At 36.9% G+C, this 21142-nt stretch overlaps 2 protein-coding genes across 4 annotated transcripts in view; both read left to right on the top strand.

Moving 5' to 3' along the window:
- The window catches only part of Mtm1 (myotubularin 1), a 113233-nt gene that overhangs the window by 71840 nt on the left and 20251 nt on the right, over positions 1-21142 (top strand). For both annotated transcript variants that reach the window (XM_026403524.2, XM_026403523.2), the window contains exons 9-12: positions 1171-1359; positions 5324-5509; positions 18842-19048; positions 20539-20631. In XM_026403524.2, the coding sequence (XP_026259309.2) occupies positions 1171-1359; positions 5324-5509; positions 18842-19048; positions 20539-20631 (675 nt within the window). The remainder of the gene's footprint in view (positions 1-1170; positions 1360-5323; positions 5510-18841; positions 19049-20538; positions 20632-21142) is intronic.
- Positions 6366-7886, top strand: LOC113193147 (protein cornichon homolog 4). Of its 2 annotated transcripts, XM_077793926.1 has the most exons (2): positions 6366-6640; positions 6688-7886. In XM_077793926.1, the coding sequence occupies exons 1-2, from the start codon at positions 6391-6393 to the stop codon at positions 6780-6782; spliced, it is 345 nt and encodes a 114-aa protein (XP_077650052.1). In that variant the 5' UTR covers positions 6366-6390; the 3' UTR covers positions 6783-7886. The 2 variants fall into 2 exon arrangements, with proteins under 2 accessions (XP_077650052.1, XP_077650051.1); XM_077793925.1 differs by having other exon boundaries at positions 6366-7886.

Here is a 21142-nt window from a genome sequence, read left to right as displayed (position 1 = left end):
AAACATTGCATACCTTAAGGGCATTTATCCAGTCTTCCCAGTAGCCCTCTGTGTTCACTGATTTTCTTCCCATTTAATCAAAGAGGAGAAGGAAACCAGAGAGGATGTGAGTTAAGTGCCTGAGTTTAGAGCTGGCACATGACCCCAAAGCCCACAAAGCCCACATATTATACTATACCATACTTCTGCAGTTCTCTGTTTTTATATATACATATACATACATAAATATACATATATATACAAATATGTATATACATACACACATCCATTTATATCTATACATATAATTCCTTTTTAATTGACACATAGTAATTGTACATATTTAGAGGATACAGTGTGACATTTCAATATGTGTGTAGAATGTGATGAGATCAGGCTAATTGGCCTGGCATCTCAGAAATTTATCATTTCTTTGTTCTGGAAACATTTGATATCCTCTCTAGTAGCTATTTTGAAATATTTTACTATTGTCCATTTTATTTATCCTGTGGTCCTAGAGAACATTAGAAATAGGCCTCTCCACTTTCAAGAGATCTACTTCCCTCTGAGCATTCCCAAGCTTAGGTGTTCAGCTCAGTAGTTTTCAGGATGTTATGCTGTTAACTCTTTTCACGTGTTTCATTTCTCATGAGCTGTAAGCTAGGAAGCTGGGCATCAAAAGGGTTAGAGAAATCTTCCAAACTGCATTGTAAAGACTGGCCGCTCTCTTGGCAGTCCAAGATCTTTGTTTCCTTAAGTTTTCTTCTTCCTGCAATTGCAACTGTTGGGGAAATGACCTGTAGATGTGCATTAAAATCATGAGCAACATATTATAACAGAGACTATTTCCTCTGTCACTTATTGCTGAAGTTGTTTCCATATGATAACAAATTTAGTGAAAGCTGTGGAATTAAAATAATATCAGAAGCTTTCTGTTACCTTTAAGTGATAAAACTTTCTTGAGATAAACATGTAACTTCTTGGTGCTAATTAATAAGGGACCAGTAAGACAATTGGTTTGTCTGATTCTAAGTAGTCCTTAGTGTTCAACATGTGTTTCTGGGCACTTACACAGTGAAATTGCAAACAGATTCACTTCTTTATAATGGTTAGTATTTTTTTTTTTTCATTTTTAATTATTTTTCTGAGACTCGGTTTCTTGATAGTTTAAACTTTTTGAAATAACCATAGGTGCTGTCATGGATTCATCCAGAAAACAAGACGGTCATTGTGCGTTGCAGTCAGCCTCTTGTTGGTATGAGTGGTAAACGAAATAAAGATGATGAGAAATATCTCGATGTGATCAGGGAAACTAATAGACAGATTTCTAAACTCACAATCTATGATGCAAGACCCAGTGTTAATGCAGTGGCCAACAAGGTGAGTGCATTTGATGATATGATGGAAACTTAGCTCACATAGAGTGCAGTAGTGTCTTCTTTGAATGGTTTTGCAATGGTATGTCAACACATGAGTTTATTGTTACTTTTAATTTATTTATTTTTTGAGTTGGGGTCATCCTATGTTGTCCAGTCTAGCCTTGGACTCCTGGGCCCAAATGATCCTGCTGCCTCAGCCCCCAATTAGCTGGGACTATAAGCACATGAGTTTAAATTAGTAGTTAGGAAAACTAGTGTTCTTAAATAGAAAATAATATTAATTAAAAGTTAGATTAAAATCAAATGAAAGTGCTGGGGTTGTAGCTCAGTGATAGTGTATTTGTCTAGCATGTATGAGGCACTGGGTTCAATCCTCAGCACCATATAAAAACAAATAAATTAAATAAAGGTATTGTGTCCATCTATAACCCTGCGCGCGCGTTTGTGTGTGTGTGTGTGTATAATCAAAGGAAAATAAACTTTAGGTAAATAGGCATGTCTAGAACTATAAACTATAATGAACTTGAGTTTTGTCTTGGATCTCAGCCAAGTTAGAATGTCCTTGGTGCTCTTTGGCTGTGGTCTATCACTCTCATTGTACTAGTGGGGCATCTGTAAGAAATTGTGAAAAGCTGCAATTATTAAAATCATAAATTTGTAGCTTTGTCCAAACTGTACATACACATACACTCACACACTCAAATGTACATTCTTATTAATATAATTCAAGTAATGAATAGATCCACACATATGAATTTTTCCTGTCACACATACATAGAAGTTTAATATTTTCAAACAAATCTTTGTCAATCTTTTTTTTTTTTTTTTTTTTTTTTTTTTTTTTTTTTTTTTGCCTGCTTAAGCAGAATATGCCAAATGTACTTGAAATTGATTAGGGTCATCATTGAACATCAGTAACTGCCTGTTATTGCCTCAGAAGCTGCTGCATGGTGGAAGGCTGTTTGCTTCTGTACTAAATGGCCCTTTTACCTTTGATTTCTCCTTTTTGTTTTTTTCCTCCTATCATTGCCAGCTGTCACTTACAAATGTTCACAGTGGGCCTGCCCTGAGTTACCCACTCTCATTCTGCCTTTCAGATTTATTGTTTCTCATCAGCTGTAGGCTTAAATTTCATCATCTTTAATACTTTGCTTATTCCAAGGTCATTTATATGACATCTTCAATTATTCAGAACACACATCAAGAACTTGAAAGCAAAGCAAGTTTTTGATCAGCAGCTTCCTAAATGGAATCTGTGACATCTTTCTCCACTAGGGTGTGCCAGACTGTGGGTGAGTGTGGGGCTCAGCTCTGCATTATTTGCACATGGATCATCTATCCTATACATTTAGTCCTGGGGAGACCCTTCACCCCATATGTACTTTTAGATAAGTGTTACCACAGTTGCTTTTTGTTTAGAAATTATTTTGAACTTTTTATGTAAAGCAATCAGGATGTTTAAATAAGTCAATTAGGAATTATAATAAAATATAATGTAATATAAATTATAATAAAATTACAAAATATTTAGGAAGTTAAATATAAATGCCTTCTTGGATTATCCTTAATTTTATATATTATGCTTCTATTAACTTTCATATATAATTAGGTCTGAATACATGTATAAATGCAATATTTCCATGTATTTGGCCTGAAACAGATATTATGTAGCATTAAAATGAGTGTTTAGAAAGAATATTTTAAGATACTAAAATGTGTGAAATGCATGCTTTCATTATATTAACTATATGACAACAGAATTCTTGAGTGCCCTTTTAACATTTGGGAAATGAGCCTCTGTTTCTAGTCCTCCTAGGAATGAATGGAAGCAAAATATTAAGGAAAAAAAAAAACTAAGCCTTAAAGAGCTCTGGATCATTCTTTCAGAAACCACACTTGGGTTCCCCTCCTCCCCAAGCCATATCTGTCCCTTTATTATGTACATCTATAGTAACAGGCCCTTGAACCTTCATACCATTGTACTACTTAATTTAGGTTGTTTCTTTCTGTCAAAGAAAGGAAAACCAAAGAGAGGTTTCAAAAGTAACCAGAGTTGGAGAATTTGAACCTTGGGTAACTCAGTCTCTGCTTGACTAATTGATTTTTACCCTTTCTGACTTCTGTTCTCTTTGACCCTAATTGCTCTTCCCTCATAGATATATAGAAATTACAATCCAAGATGTAGCCCCCAACATCACATCATTTTAAATCAAACAAACAAACAAAACTCAGGTGTTGCTAAGATGTAGCACCAAGCCACTTCTATTTTTGTGGCAATACATCATGATGAATTAAAGTGGAAGCATATTACTATCTGTTTTGTCAGAAGCTTTGGCAATGAGTAAAAAGTGTATTTTTCTTTCTTTTTTTTTTACATAACATTTTCAGTTATTTATGAAAGGAACACTAGTGTCAAGGATCTCTTTGAAAACCACCATAATTATTTAAAAGGCACACGTGCAGAAGAAGCAAGTCCTCTGCTGGGAGGCTGACATGTGTCATTGTATTACACACTTTCAAAGCTATCAAAACATAGGCCAGCCCCTTCCTCCACACTCTCTGCCTGCATTTTACAAAAGTGACTGCCAGGAGGACAGGAGTGCCTCTCCCTACACTCTTCCCTGAGGCCTGGATAACCAAGAGGCCAGGAAGTTGGTCCATTTGTCTGCTTATTTATTAGCTAATAGCTCTTTAAAAACAGCAAGGCAAAGATTCATTGTCTACTTACTACTGATGCTGCTTAGAGTAAGTGCTAAAGAGATATTTTTGCCTGAATATATTTCCTCACCTAGAGTCTAGAGATCAAAGGCCTCTGGATGGCTACATAGGTCTCCAGGTTGGAAGTTCAAGTGGGAACATTCCTTCTACTGCAGGAAGCCTTCTCTATAACTACCCAAACTCCAAAACAAAACTGTAGGTTACTTTGTCCCTTCCCAACCTGGATACAAGCTTATATTCCTTCCACTGTCATAAAGAAAAAGAAAAGCCATGTTGTAGTGAAGGCACATTTGTCTGGGGACTTCCTCTTTCCTCTTTGGCCCTAGGCAGGTATTTCCCTGCTCTCCTTCTAGAAGCAGTCAGAACTTAGCATAATGTTGCTTTCTTTTCAAGTCTCAGAACTTTTTCTTAAAGGGCCTGAGGCCATGTGTCCTATGGCATTTAAAAACATTTAAGCAGAGTACAGCCAGGTTCCTAAACAAAACCACTACTGTTCTTTCTGTCAATGTGGAAAACAGACACTCTTCACCATGCTTTGGAAGTGAACCAAACCCTCCCCTGACAAGTTAATACTTGCAGGTGCTATGTTAGGTAGTGGCCATCTTGTCACCTCCAGGAACTTTGTGTTATTTGAGATCACACTACATGCAGTGCTCTGTCCTTCATGTTTGCATAGCAGAGAGGTAGTCATGATGTAATAGAAAAGATGCAGCTTTGAAGGTACATTAGACTTAAATTCCACTAGCTTTAAATAGCATCTCTCAGTTTGTTTTCTCATTATTGGCCTGGGTCTGTTTGACTTCAAAGCCTGTCATCTTCCTCTAACTTATCTTGTCCTATGTGAGTATTGTGACACAGCCAGGGGTGCCTGCTGCTACGTCAATTTCACTGCCTCCACCTCCCCAGACGAGTAAGTAATATTATAGCTACAAAGCTGATAATAGAGGGGAAGGATCTTTCAGAACTTCTTTCCAGATCTAGAAGAACAGCCAGTAATTACAGTGTACTTTGAAGAATTTTGACTCATGAATCCCCAGAAAATTGCTTGCCTTCTTTTTTTTCTAACTCAAAGTATGACTAATGTTTAGGCTTACTATTGGTTAGGAAGTCAATTCACATCAATTATTTATTTAAATTGGAGGGGTTTGTGTTGAGATTTGAAAGAAAAATAACTCTTGAAATAGTTGTGCAACTTAACTGATAGAATATAAAACCTAACTTATTGTTTTGTATGTCTTGTTTCTTAGGCAACAGGAGGAGGATATGAAAGTGATGATGCATATCATAACATAGAACTTTCCTTCTTAGACATTCATAATATTCATGTTATGCGGGAATCTTTAAAAAAAGTGAAAGACATTGTTTATCCTAACGTAGAAGAATCTCATTGGTTGTCCAGTTTGGAGTCTACTCATTGGTTGGAACATATCAAGGCAAGTATATTTTAAAAATTTGTATATATAGAATAAAACATGTGTTTAGTGGAACAGGATACATTCCTTATATATTTAAAAACTGAACAGTGAAACTATTCATAGTAGAGGACTTTACATTTGATAGTTTTATGTTTCTTTATAGTTTGCTTACCAAAATTAAAAATTTTATAACATCACTCTAGCTTATTTTTAGAGTTTGGAAAGATGTGTCTTTCAGTCTTGTCAATAGTAAATAGTTCAGTCTGTCATGCAGGCTTATTTAGGAATAACCAGTTTATTATCTAGCCATTATTGGGTATGGCCCCCATGGACCTCCAAAGAAGTAATTTTTTTTAAAAAATGATCTCAAATTGAATAATTTTAAAGAATTAGTTTTATACTTCTATAAAGTCCAATTCTTCGTCTTTTTTTTTCATTGCCAGCGATTGAACCTGAGGCCTTACATATGGTAGGCAAGTGCTCTAGTACTAAGCTACTCCCCCAGCCCTAAAAACCCTCTATTCTTAAAAAGTACTTGAAGCTATCTAAGGGAACTAACACTTGAAGCCATTTAATTCTATTTAAAAAGCTTACTTTAAAGAGGTGAATTATTAAGATGAATTGTTCTCTAGTGAAATTATATTTTCCTACTTAATAGAAATTTTTAAAATTTTACCTCTTATATTTTCAGTTTTAAAATTTTTTCCTAAAAAATGAATTGCACAAAAATTAATTGTAACAACTAAATGTAATGTGGTGTACGGATGGGATTCTGGAACAAAAAAGGACATAAGGTTCAAAACTAAGAGGATCTGAATAAAATATGAACTTTTAAAATAATAAGTTAAGGGCGGCGACCGAGGAGGCGGAGGAGGTGGAGGAGGAGGAGGAGGAGGAGGATGGAGGCAGTAGTGTTCGTCTTCTCTCTCCTCGATTGTTGCGCGCTCATTTTCCTCTCAGTCTACTTCATAATTACATTGTCTGATTTAGAATGTGATTACATTAATGCTAGATCATGTTGCTCGAAATTAAACAAGTGGGTAATTCCAGAATTGATTGGCCATACTGTTGTCACTGTATTAATGCTTGTTTCATTGCACTGGTTCATATTCCTTCTCAACTTACCTGTTGCTACTTGGAATATATATCGTTTTATTATGGTACCAAGTGGCAACATGGGAGTGTTTGATCCAACGGAAATACACAATCGAGGGCAACTGAAGTCACACATGAAAGAAGCCATGATCAAACTTGGTTTCCACTTGCTCTGTTTCTTCATGTATCTTTATAGTATGATTTTAGCTTTGATAAATGACTGAAGCCGGAGAAGCTGTGGTTGGAGTTAACCTACAGTACAGTGCACAGTTGAGGAGCCAGAGACTACTTACATCATCCTTAGAACCGTGACCATAGCAGTATATATTTTCGTCTTTGAACAAGATACTATTTTTGCTGTATTTTTACCATATAAAGTATTTAAAAAACATGAATTGAGTTTTTGTAGATTTTTGGTTCTCAACATTAGCCTGAACCCCAACACATGAAGGTGTTTTTTATCATCTGAGTGTTGAAGAAGGTTATTTGTATGTAGAAGTAGGACTGTCCTGTCAGCCTTGCATGCCAAAGAAATAAAGGACACACCTTAAAAGGGAATACTTGATAAGCCAGATTGTCTTCAAGTCTACTGAAGAGTCAGAATATAAAACAACACTGTTAATCTGGACAAAAGAAAAAAAGAAAGTTACCTACCCTTTTTGCCTATATTGTGGCAACTTCATAATAGTATGTCTCAAAGATTTATGGGATTGTCAGCTAAAAGTCTTTCTATAAGAATATTAATAGAAAATGACACTTCAAAAATTTATATTTCTTTGCAGAATTTGTGAAATATTATAAGCCATTTGCCCAGATACAATGTAATTCTTGCTTTATAGAAAGGGAAAATAAATTTAAAAAACCAAGATTTTTATCAGGAGCTTTCATTTAAAAGCTACTGTCTCCATAATCACCCCCAAACTCATACAATCTCTTTGGTGCTTGCAGGGTCTTATTTTTGTATTGCAATTGATTCAACTGTTTTTGATCTCTTTTTATTTAATGGGATTGGAGAAGTGATTTGGTAGAAGAATCTTCTATAAGATTATAAGTAGGAAGAATTGTTCTTTGTCAGTGAAATCGAGCCTACTAGTGCTCTGCTTGGTGCCAGGATTAACTGCATTTCTTCTGTTCTTATTGCACTTTGTGAACTGAGAACCAATACAAGCCATTTTGTGCTCATAGCAATATCTAACAGAACTCAGTTTCTTGGCGCTATTTGTAAACCCTGCCACATTGAGATCAGTTGCCCCCAGCTGTCTCTCAGCTCTCATGATGTCAAATGAGCATGGTGGGTCATTCAGGCCTAGCTTATGCTTTAGTATTGCTATCACTATTTGCAGATGATATGATTCTATACCTAGCAGACCCAAAAGAGTCTACAAAGAAGCTATTAGAGCTAATAAATGAATTCAGCAAAGTGGCAGGATATAAGATCAACACGCATAAATCAAAGGCGTTCCTGTATATGAGTGACAAATCCTCTGAAACGGAAATGAGGACAACTACTCCATTCACAATATCCCCCCAAAAAATAAAATACTTGGGAATCAACCTAACAAAAGAGGTGAAAGATTTATACAATGAAAATTACAGAACCCTAAAGAAAGACATAGAAGAAGACCTTAGAAGATGGAAAAACATACCCTGCTCATGGATAGGCAGAACTAACATCATCAAAATGGCGATATTACCAAAAGTTCTCTATAAGTTCAATGCAATGCCAATCAAAATCCCAACAGCATATCTTGTAGAAATAGATAAAAGAATCATGAAATTCATATGGAATAATAAAAGACCCAGAATAGCAAAAACAATACTAAGCAGGAAGTGTGAATCAGGCGGTATAGCGATACCAGACTTCAAGCTATACTACAGAGCAATAGTAACAAAAACAGCATGGTACTGGTACCAAAACAGGCGGGTGGACCAATGGTACAGAATAGAGGACACAGTAACTAATCCACAAAACTACAACTATCTTATTTTTGATAAAGGGGCTAAAAGCATGCAATGGAGGAAGGATAGCATCTTCAACAAATGGTGCTGGGAAAACTGGAAATCCATTTGCACCAAAATGAATCTGAATCCCTATCTCTCGCCGTGCACAAAAGTTAACTCAAAATGGATCAAGGAGCTTGATATTAAATCAGAGACACGGCATCTGATAGAAGAAAAAGTTGGTTATGATCTACACGCTGTGGGATCGGGCTCCAAATTCCTCAATAGGACACCCATAGCGCTAGAGTTAACAAATAGAATCAACAAATGGGACTTACTCAAACTAAAAAGTTTTTTCTCAGCAAAAGAAACAATAAGAGAGATAAATAGGGAGCCTACATCCTGGGAACAAATCTTTACTCCACACACTTCAGATAGAGCCCTAATAACCAGAATATACAAAGAACTCAAAAAATTAGACAATAAGATAACAAATAACCCAATCAATAAATGGGCCAAGGACCTGAACAGACACTTCTCAGAGGAGGACATACAATCAATCAACAAGTACATGAAAAAATGCTCACCATCGCTAGCAGTCAGAGAAATGCAAATCAAAACTACCCTAAGATACCATCTCACTCCAGTAAGACTGGCAGCCATTCGGAAGTCAAACAACAATAAGTGCTGGAGAGGATGCGGGGAAAAGGGCACTCTTGTTCATTGCTGGTGGGACTGCAAATTGGTGCAGCCAATTTGGAAAGCAGTATGGAGATTTCTCGGAAAGCTGGGAATGGAACCACCATTTGACCCAGCTATTCCCCTTCTCGGTCTATTCCCTAAAGCCCTAACAAGAGCATGCTACAGGGACACTGCTACATCGATGTTCATAGCAGCTCAATTCACGATAGCAAGACTGTGGAACCAGCCTAGATGCCCTTCAATAGATGAATGGATAAAAAAAATGTGGCATTTATACACTATGGAGTATTACTCTGCATTAAAAAATGACAAAATTATAGAATTTGGAGGGAAATGGATGGCATTAGAGCAGATTATGCTAAGTGAAGCTAGTCAATCTTTAAAAAACAAATACCAAATGACTCCTTTGATATAAGGGGTGTAAACAAGGACAGGGTAGGGACGAAGAGCTTGAGAAGAATATGTACAGTAAACAGGGATGAGAGATGGGAGGGAAAGGGAGTGAGAAGGGAAATTGCATGGAAATGGAAGGCGATCCTCAGGGTTATACAAAATGTCATATAAGAGGTAAGGAGGGGTAAGTCAAGAGAATACAAATGGAAGACATGATTTACAGTAGAAGGGGTAGAGAGAGAAAAGGGGAGGGGAGGGGAGGGGAGGGGAGGGGGGATAGTAGACAATAGGACAGACAGCAGAATACATCAGACACTAGAAAGGCAATATGTCAATCAATGGAAGGGTAACTGATGTGATACAGCAATTTGTATACGGGGTAAAAGCGGGAGTTCATAATCCACTTGAATCAAACCGTGTAATATGATGTATTAAGAACTATGTAATGTTATGAACGACCAATAAAAAAAAAAAAAAAGAATAAAAAAAAAATAAAAAATAAAATAAAATAATAAGTTAATAATAAACTCATTAATAATAAGTTAATAGTATATTGATATTGGTTCACTTGTTGTGACAAACATATGATATTATATGATACACTATAGTTGTAACATCTGTACTATGTCAATAAGACTGGAAATTGGGTTGACTATATGGAAACTATCTTTCTATAGTACTTTCTAAGTTTTCTATACATCTAAAACTATTTATTTATTATTCTACTTTATTTTATTTATTTATTTTTTTTGAGATACTAGGGGTCAAACCCAGGGCCCTGCTAGGCAAGGTCTCTATCACTGCACTATATCACCAGACCCTAAAACTATTCTAAAATTAAAATGTTTATTTTATAAAAGGGTTCATATGGCCAGATGCAGTGTTGCACATGTATAATTCCAGGAACTCAAGAGACTGAGAGGAGGGTCACAGTTCAAGGCCAGCCTCAGCAATTTAGCAATGCCCTTAGTGACTTGATATGACCTGTCTGAATTTAAAAAATGAAAAGGGTCTGGGGATGTGGTTCAGTGGTTGAGTGCCCCTGGGTTCAATCCCTGGTACCAAAAAAAAACAAACATGGAGGTGGGGCTCATGAGCTTATTGTTTCAGACCCTGTTAATGGGAACAAGGAGAAGATATATTTCTTGCTTCTAGGGAGGTTCATGTGTGGTTGAGGAGCATAATATTCTACTATTCTAGTGTACCATGTGTTCCACACCAAATGGGCCTTCACATCAAAGTCAATGGAAGGAACAGGCCCTTTGGAATTCAGTGGGACTGGATCTGGTCCTTGAAGAGGAATAGGGGACTGCATCCTAGAAAAAGTAGACAGTCAAATCCAGAAATAGAAATGGCTGAATTCAAGTTAGCAAGATTGAGGATTTCTATGGATGCAGAGACCTGGTCATGGGCCTTGACTGTCAACATAGACTGTGGGGAGACTCATGAGGTTTGAGAATAGCTGTGTACTTTACGAAAATGTTCTGGTAGCTACTTATAGAATAGACAGGAAAGGGAAGAACATGAAGACAGAGAAAACAGAACCATCTCAATAGTGCAAAGATAAGGGGTAATGATGACCAGTGCAGGGCTGAGGGGACTAGAAAAGGGATAGACACAAGATGTTGCCAAGTATTTTAGTCAGTTTCCCCCTCCCCCACTGGGACCAAAAGACCTGACAAGAACAATTGGAGGAGGAAAGATATATTTGGGAGCTTACAGTTCCAGAAGTTTCAGTCCATTGCAGATTCTATTCCTTGGGACCTGAAGTAAGGCAGGGCACCATGGCGGAAGAATGTAGCAAAGGAAGGCAGGTCAGGACATGGTACCAGGAGACAGAGAAAGAGAGACAGCTCTGCTCAACCAGTACTATACACACACACACACACACACACACACACACACACACACACACCAAAGGCATGCCTGCAAGGACCCACCTCCTTGAGCCACACCCTACTTGCCCACAGTTACCACCAAGTTAAACCCTATCAGGGGATTAAGTCGCTGATTAGGTTTAGCTCTCATAACCCAGTCATTTCACTTTTCAAGTTTCTTGGATTGTCTCACACATGAGCTTTTGAGGGACACCTGTTATCTAAACCATAACACCAAGGAAGGACTTGTGATTCTCCTAAAGAAATGCAGGACAATGTCAAGAGTGTGAGCCTAGCTGAGAGAATGATGCCACCATTTGCAGATGAAGGATAGTCCTCATCAGGACCTTGGTTGGCATATGTGCATTTGGGGTAGTGGCAGTTATCCCCTGGTGATGTCTAATAGGCAAGTTTTCATGCAAAGTGGAACTCCAAGGTTAAGGCTGACATATTGGTTTGGGAATCAAGCTGTGAGGCAATGTACTCATGTCAAGCCCTTTAGTATGGAAGCTGAGGAAGAAGATGAATGAGAAGATTAGAATCCTCATAACAGGGCCTTGATCACATTTGTATTCAGAACAGGAGGTGAGAAGTAGAGCTCAGTGTAGGAGGCAAAAGAGAGATACTAGGGAATGAAGAGAGCGTATTGGAATGTCAAGAAAGGACCCAAGAAGAAACAGTGATACTTCAAAGTTTGTTAGGGAGATCCTTGATGACTTTGGAAGTAGACCTGCACAGGTGTCTAGCAGTGGGGTGGGGCAAGAGTTGAAAAACAGACACTTCAGACAACAGACACTTCAGAAATACAGAAGATAATCAGAAATTATTTTGAATCCTTATACTCCAATAAAATAGAAGATAGTGAAGGCATAGATAAATTTCTTAAGTCATATGATCTGCCCAGATTGAGTCAGGAGGATATAGACAACCTAAACAGACCAATAACAATAGAGGAAATAGAAGAAACCATCAAAAGACTACCAACTAAGAAAAGCCCAGGACCTGATGGGTATACAGCAGAGTTTTACAAAACCTTTAAAGAGGAACTAACACCAATACTTTTCAAGCTATTTCAGGAAATAGAAAAAGAGGGAGAACTTCCAAATACATTCTATGAGGCCAACATCACCCTGATGCCTAAACCAGACAAAGACACTTCAAAGAAAGAAAACTACAGACCAATATCTCTAATGAACCTAGATGCAAAAATCCTCAATAAAATTCTGGCAAATCGGATTCAAAAACATATCAAAAAAATTATACACCATGATCAAGTAGGATTCATCCCTGGGATGCAAGGCTGGTTCAATATACAGAAATCAATAAATGTTATTCACCACATCAATAGATTTAAAAATAAGAACCATATGATCATCTCAATAGATGCAGAAAAAGCATTCGACAAAGTACAGCATCCCTTTATGTTCAAAACTCTAGAAAAATTAGGGATAACAGGATCATACCTCAACATTGTAAAAACAAACAATGATAAGCCACAGGCCAGCATCATTCTGAATGGAGAAAAATTGAAGGCATTCCCTCTAAAATCTGGAACAAGACAGGGATGCCCTCTCTCACCACTTCTGTTCAACATAGTCCTCGAAACACTGGCCAGAGCAATTAGACGAAAGAAATTAAAGGCATAAAAATAGGAAAAGAAGAACTTAAATTATCACTATTTGTAGATGATATGATTCTATACCTAGCAGACCCAAAAGGGTCTACAAAGAAACTATTAGAGCTAATAAATGAATTCAGCAAAGTGGCAGGATATAAAATCAACACGCATAAATCAAAGGCATTCCTGTATATCAGCGACAAATCCTCTGAAACGGAAATGAGGACAACTACTCCATTCACAATATCCCCCAAAAAAATAAAATACTTGGGAATCAACCTAACAAAAGAGGTGAAAGACTTATACAATGAAAACTACAGAACCCTAAAGAGAGATATAGAAGAAGACCTTAGAAGATGGAAAAATATACCCTGTTCATGGATAGGCAGAACTAACATCATCAAAATGGCAATATTACCAAAAGTTCTCCATAAGTTCAATGCAATGCCAATCAAAATCCCAACAGCATTTCTTGTAGAAATAGATAAAACAATCATGAAATTCATATGGAAAAATAAAAGACCCAGAATAGCAAAAACAATGCTAAGCAGGAAGTGTGAATCAGGCGGTATAGCGATACCAGACTTCAAGCTATACTACAGAGCAATAGTAACAAAAACAGCATGGTACTGGTACCAAAACAGGCGGGTGGACCAATGGTACAGAATAGAGGACACAGTAACCAATCCACAAAACTACAACTATCTTATATTTGATAAAGGGGCTAAAAGCATGCAATGAAGGAAGGATAGCATCTTCAACAAATGGTGCTGGGAAAACTGGAAATCCATTTGCATCAAAATGAAACTGAATCCCTTTCTCTCACCATGCACAAAAGTTAACTCAAAATGCATCAAGGAGCTTGATATTAAATCAGAGACACAGCGTCTGATAGAAGAAAAAGTTGGCTATGATCTACATACTGTGGGGTCGGGCTCCAAATTCCTCAATAGGACACCCATAGTGCAAGAGTTAACAACTAGAATCAACAAATGGGACTTACTTAAACTAAAAAGTTTTTTCTCAGCAAAAGAAACAATAAGAGAGGTAAATAGGGAGCCTACATCCTGGGAACAAATCTTTACTCCTCACACTTCAGATAGAGCCCTAATATCCAGAGTATACAAAGAACTCAAAAAATTAGACAATAAGATAACAAATAACCCAATCAACAAATGGGCCAAGGACCTGAACAGACACTTCTCAGAGGAGGATATACAATCAATCAACAAGTACATGAAAAAATGCTCACCATCTCTAGCAGTCAGAGAAATGCAAATCAAAACCACCCTAAGATACCATCTCACTCCAGTAAGATGGGCAGCCATTATGAAGTCAAACAACAAGTGCTGGAGAGGATGTGAGGAAAAGGGTACACTTGTTCATTGTTGGTGGGACTGCAAATTGGTGCAGCCAATTTGGAAAGCAGTATGGAGATTTCTTGGAAAGCTGGGAATGGAACCACCATTGGACCCAGCTATTGCCCTTCTCGGTCTATTCCCTAAAGACCTAATAAGAGCATGCTACAGGGACACTGCTACATCGATGTTCATAGCAGCACAATTCACGATAGCAAGATTGTGGAACCAGCCTAGATGCCCTTCAATAGATGAATGGATAAAAAATGTGGCATTTATACACAATGGAGTATTACTCTGCATTAAGAAATGACAAAATCATAGAATTTGGAGGGAAATGGATGGCATTAGAACAGATTATGCTAAGTGAAGCTAGCCAATCCTTAAAAAACAAATGCCAAATGACTTCTTTGATATAAGGGGAGTAACTAAGGACAGGGTAGGGATGAAGAGCTAGAGAAGAAGATTTACATTAAACAGGGATGAGAGGTGGGAGGGAAAAGGAGAGAGAAGGGAAATTGCATGGAAATGGAAGGTGATCCTCAGGGTTATACAAAATTACATATAAGAGGAAATGAGGGGTAAGAGAAGAATAATACAAGTGGAAGAAATTATTTACAGTAGAGGGGGTCGAGAGAGAAGAGGGGAGGGGAGGGGAGGGGAGGGGAGGGGGGATAGTAGAGAATAGGACAGACAGCAGAATACAACAGACATGAGTATATCAATATGTAAAGCAATGAAGTGTAACTGATGTGATACAGCAATCTGTATACGGGGTAAAAGCGGGAGTTCATAACTCACCTGAATCAAACCGTGTAATATGATGTATTAAGAACTATGTAATGTTTTGAATGACCAATAATAAAAAAAAGAAAAATAGCGATAGTGAACATAGACTATTCTTTCAAAAAGCTAGATAGTTGGGGGTTGAGGATCATGTGATTAGGGGAAGGACTTTTCAGATCTTGGGAAGCTTCAGCCTGTTTTGTGGACAAAAGAAAAGATTCACTTTAGGCTTTTTTTTTTAAGGAAATAATCACACAGATCTGAAAAGATGGTTATACCAGGATGTTTATAGGAATAAAAATAAATAAATAAAAATAAATAAATAAAATAAATGTACTTAAATAAGCAGGAAAACATCTATATAATTAAATACTGTATAACCATTAAAATTATGTAATCTAGTATATAGTACCTGAGAAAATGCTCAGTATATAAAAGTGAAAAATGCTTCATAAACCCCAAATAAAGCAAAGATAGGGCTGGACCTGGTGGTACACACCTGTAATCCCAGTGGCTTGGGAGGCTGAGGCAGGAGGATCCCAAGTTTGAGGCCAGCCTCAGCAATTTAGTGAGGCCCTAGACCCTGTCTCAGAAATAAAACGGGCTGGCAATGTGGCTCTGTGGTTAAGTGCCCATGGGTTCAATCCCTGATGCCAAAAATGGGGCAAGGGGATATGTTTGTATATAGAGAAGTTTAGAAAGGTATCTACCAACATGTAAAAATGTATTTTTTCAGACTGAAAAGATTGTGTTTATTTTTATTTTCTTTGTCCTTTTGTTTGCTCCATTTTTCATGATTACGTATCACTTCAGTAAAGAAGGTAGAAAGACTTTTTAAAAAATATTTTTTAGTTGTCAATGGACACAGTACATTTATTTTATTTATTTATTTTTATGTGGTGCTGTAGATTGAATCTAGCTCCTCACACATACTAGGCAAGTTCTCTACCACTGAGCCACAAACCTGCCCTGTAGAAAGACTTTTTAAAAAGAGAAAGTCCAGGTATAGGAGTTATTGGAGAGGTGGGTAAGCTCTACTCTGGTTCAAAGTAGGGACCATTGAACAGCTCAGATGCCTGAGGAAATTAGGTAGAAGGCCATCTGCAAAAGATAAAGGTGGGAAGTTAGGACTTCAGAAATGTGGAAAATGAAAAGGGTCCTTGTCAGATTTTATAGTTTTGTCCACAGTGAGGAGGATAAAAAAAAATTTAAAAACTGTCACCGTCCTCTGATGAAATAAGAGGAAATCTGAGGATTCTCGGGAGTCCAGCTGGACATGCGTAACAACATCCAATGCAGTTTCTCTGGCATGTGTATAATATATATAACTGAGATTGAATCCCTTTTATTGTGAGAGAAGTATGTGGGGTGAGAGTTGCCCTCTGTGAAAATGCTTCTCAACAGCCCTTTTTTTCAGAATTACCTCAAATTAAAATTGTAAACAGGATTGCATGGAGAATACAATATGCCTAAACAAATGGACTGCACCAGTCGTTTTATAAGCAATGAGTTTTGTACAAGTAATTGATGGCTTCTCATACTTAGGTCCTCTAACCTTTCCTTCTCAGCACTACTTTGTCTACTTATCTCTCATTACTGTTTATGTAAAAATAATAAAGTTACATTTGTTTTAAAATTCTCTGCATGTCAGATTTTTACATGGTCTGACTTTTCCTTGAATTAGTTTAAATAAATTAGTAGTTCAGTTTCCTTAAATTAGTTAAAATGACAGCAATATATATCTAAGCATGGCTGTTAGAATTTCGAGAGCTCTGTGGCATAAAATCTTAAAAACTCAACTTCATCCAGTCATGGTTGTATACACCTGTAATCCCAGCTATTCAGGAGGCTGAAGCAGGAAGATCAGAAGTTCAAGACCAGCAAGGACAACTTAGACCCTGTCTCAAAATAAAATTTAAAAAGGGCTAGGTATGTCCTTCAGTGGTAGAGTGCTTGTCTAACAGGAAATAGTCTCTGGTATACCCACTACTGCAGTCTCCAGTACCACAAAATACCAAACAAACAAACAAAGAAAAAAAAAGTCAAAATGACAAAATATATACAAATTGCTGATAAGCACATAAAAAGATGAAACCTTCAAACACTGGTGAGAATGTGAGATGGTACAACTATTTTTAGAAATACTTTGTCAATTACTTTGATAATGACACATATATTCTACCATAGATTCCAATCATCACACTCCTAGCTATTTTCCTAAGAAAAATGAAAATGCTATGCCCTTTCATAGACTTGTTTGCAAAAGTTCACAGAATCATTATTTGTAATAAATAAATACTAGAAATAACCAAATGTCTCTGAGCTGATGAAGGAAAAGTAACATGTGGTTTCTTCATACCATGGAATATTAGATGCCATAAAAAGGAATGAAGCATTGATCCATGCTACAGCATGGATGAGCCTTGATAACAAAGACTGCATAGTGTATGATTCCATTTATATGAAATTTCTATTAAAGCAAAACTGTAGAGTCAAGAAGCAAATAAGTGGGTGTATAGGTCTGAGGGAAGGAGCATGGATTGATCTCACATGGTACAAGGAAACTTTTGGGGTGATGAAGTACAATAGTTGGATTGTGGTGGTGATAGCACAATTGTATTAATTTACTGAATCTTGTCATACTGTCTCTAAATACCTGCATCATCAAAAAACGACATCATAGCAATTATTCATAAAATTTAGTGGTTCTTTTAAGTCTCAATTTTTTATCTTTAAAACACATATCTTTAAATTAAATATTTAATTTTTGAATAAGTATTCTTTCTGCAGCTTAGGAGCCAAATAAGAGTCCATATTTTGTCAATTCAAAGGCCAAAAGGTTATTTCCATTGTATCAGGCCTTTAAAGTGTAGAATAGACCTGTTTAGCCAATGATTAAATTTAATCCCATAATTATTATAGGTTGAATGGTGCCCACGAAATTTGTATGTTAGTCCTGAGCCCTAGTACCTCAAAGGACAACCTTATTTGAGATAAAGTCTTGTGATGATTTAAAAGATGAGACTTAAGGAGTAAGTCCCCACTTCAACATGATTCGTGTCCTCATAAAAAGGGATGATTTGGACACAGAGGCATGCACACAGAAATAATGCCAGGTGAAGATTTGTGTTATGCTGCCACAAGCCCAGGAACTTACAGATGCTAGGAGAGTGGCACGCAACAAGCTCCTGCATAGATAGGGCAACATGGCCCTGTTTACACCTTGATCTCAGACTTCCAGCCTCCACAACTGTGAGACAACCAATTTCTATTGTTTAAGCCACCCAGTTTTAGTACTCTGTAATGGCAGCCTTGATAAACATAACAATCACATTCATGGAAATACTGTCAAAATGCAGTATGGCTCTGTTTTTTAACATCTAGACACACCCAAAAGCAGTCTCTGTAGACAGACGAAAATCAACAGATCCACTGGTTCCCAGTGTTCCATCTTCTTCACTCTCTTCTAGACACTGATGGATATTTTAAAGCGGGACTTTGTATATAGTTAGAACATTATATTTTAAATTTAAGCAGTATCTTAGCACTGCCTTCTGAATCACATATTTTTCTCTGACAGCTTGTTCTGACAGGAGCCATTCAAGTTGCAGACAAAGTTTCTTCAGGGAAGAGTTCAGTGCTTGTGCACTGCAGTGACGGATGGGACAGGACCGCTCAGCTGACATCCCTGGCCATGCTGATGTTGGATAGCTACTACAGGAGCATCGAAGGCTTTGAAATACTGGTACAAAAAGAGTGGATAAGTTTTGGACATAAATTTGCATCTGTAAGTTAACAATGAAACTAATTTGGGGAGGGGTACTGGGGATTGAACCCACAGACACTTAGTCACTGAGCCACATCCCCAGCCCTTTTTATTTTTTTATTTTGAGACAGAGTCTCACTAACTTGCTTCAGGCCTTGCTAAGTTGCTGAGACAGTCTTTGAACTTGCAATCCTCCTGCCTCAGCCTCCCAAGCTGCTGGGATTACAGGCAAGCAATACCATGCCTGGCCAATAAAACTAATATTTAAAAAAAATCAAATCACTGCCATTTGGGATTGAAACACTAGTTGCTAAGCCATGTATTCAATACCAAAACAAAAATCTGAGAAATGTAAATAAAGAAACACTTTACAGGTTTGAAAATGTGTGATGCCGTAGGTTGATAAAAGTTGTTTTAGGAGACATGTTTATCCATCTGCACTCTTTATAGTTTCACTTGAAAGTAATAGAGTCTGCATAGAAATGTTTAAATTGAAATTTCACAAAAAAGAGAAGATAGATAACAGTTTACTCTGAACTAATATTATAGCTAATAAGGCCAAATATGTTTTATAGAAATGCCAGATTTTAGTTTAGGCTTTTTATTATTTTTCTCTGATATACATTTAAAAATCATCAAGAGAATCTCTTAAAATCCATATTCTCAGGTCTTGCTTCAAGATGTCCTTTGAATAAGTGTTTTAACCAGCTTCCCACTGATTCACAGGAAGGGAACCCAGACATCACCTTTTTTTTTTCTGATACTTGTGGATTGCACTCAGGGGCACTGGACCACTGAGCCCCATCCCCAGCCCTATTTTGTATTTTATTTAGAGACAGGGTCTCACTGAGTTGCTTAGGGCCTCATCATTCCTGAGCCTGGCTTTGAACTCGAGATCCCCCTGCCTCAGCCTCCTGAGCCACTGGGATTACAGGCATGCGCCACCATTCCTAACCTTCAGCCATATTTTATCAGTAGTATGAATGTATGAATAACATCTTCAAGTAGAAAACATTGTGATTTAACAAGTGAATGCATTGTGAAGTTGCTGGTTTCATCTTTAAGAGCAAAAGAAGTTTTAATTCTAATGATCACAGTTTTGGGATATGATTTCAAGCCTTGAAACTTTGAACTTAATCCCTTTATGACAGAAATAACTATGTTAGATGTCTTGTACCACACTGCTCAGGGTAATCCAGTCCTGTGTTCTATCTATAGCTGTCCACAACTCCTACAAAACTGTAGTTATATAGAATAATTGTAGTAATAACATAGGATTATGATGTTTCACCGATTTTAGTGGTATTTTATAGTTTATATATCTAATTTCCATTATTATAAAACCTTCTATTATTTATCTATATTTTCACAGAAATATATACTATTAACTATGATAAACTTGGCATTTAGAAGGAAGATTGCTGAATTGTATAGTCAGATTTTGTGGCTTATATGCTTTCTCAGTTTTATACCCATGAATTAAACAAGTCATCTTCACCAATTCATTTCAGAGAATAGGTCATGGTGATAAAAACCACGCTGATGCTGACCGATCTCCTATTTTTCTTCAGTTTATTGATTGTGTATGGCAGATGTCAAAACAGGTAAGGAATATATGAGATTAAAACACAGTCAATTTAATGTTTAAATTGAATATTGTGTTATATAATATCTGGGTTTTACCCCCAAAATATGCAGGACAAGATAAAGATTAAATAAAATCAGCCATGTGTGAATAATTGTTGAATCCAAGTGATGCCTATGCAGGAGTTCATTTTATTATTGTGACTACTATTCATATGTCTGGAATCCCCCATAATAAAGTTTTCAAGTTTAAATTTTATCTGCATTATCTCTGCTAGTGGAAGATCAATGTAACTGTCTTTTATATTCATTCTATATGGGCATTTAGATGTAGGCATGTCTGCTAACGTGTAATGCCTTAAAGAATTCAAGTAAAATCCAGAAAATGAAACTCTTGACACCTTTTCATCTTTTCCCTTTACTTGATGCATATTGAAATTTCTCAGTTCTGTGTAAAGTGCAGGCCCTGCTGTCCTTCTCAGAACCCTACAGTGTGGCAGCATTTGGTCCTTCCTACCATAGGTCTTTTTG

This window comes from Urocitellus parryii, chromosome X (genome assembly GCF_045843805.1).
Source record: "Urocitellus parryii isolate mUroPar1 chromosome X, mUroPar1.hap1, whole genome shotgun sequence".
NCBI lineage: Eukaryota > Metazoa > Chordata > Mammalia > Rodentia > Sciuridae > Urocitellus > Urocitellus parryii.
The sequence above is the reverse complement of the archived record's forward strand: the minus strand, read 5'-3'. Positions and strand labels throughout refer to the sequence as shown.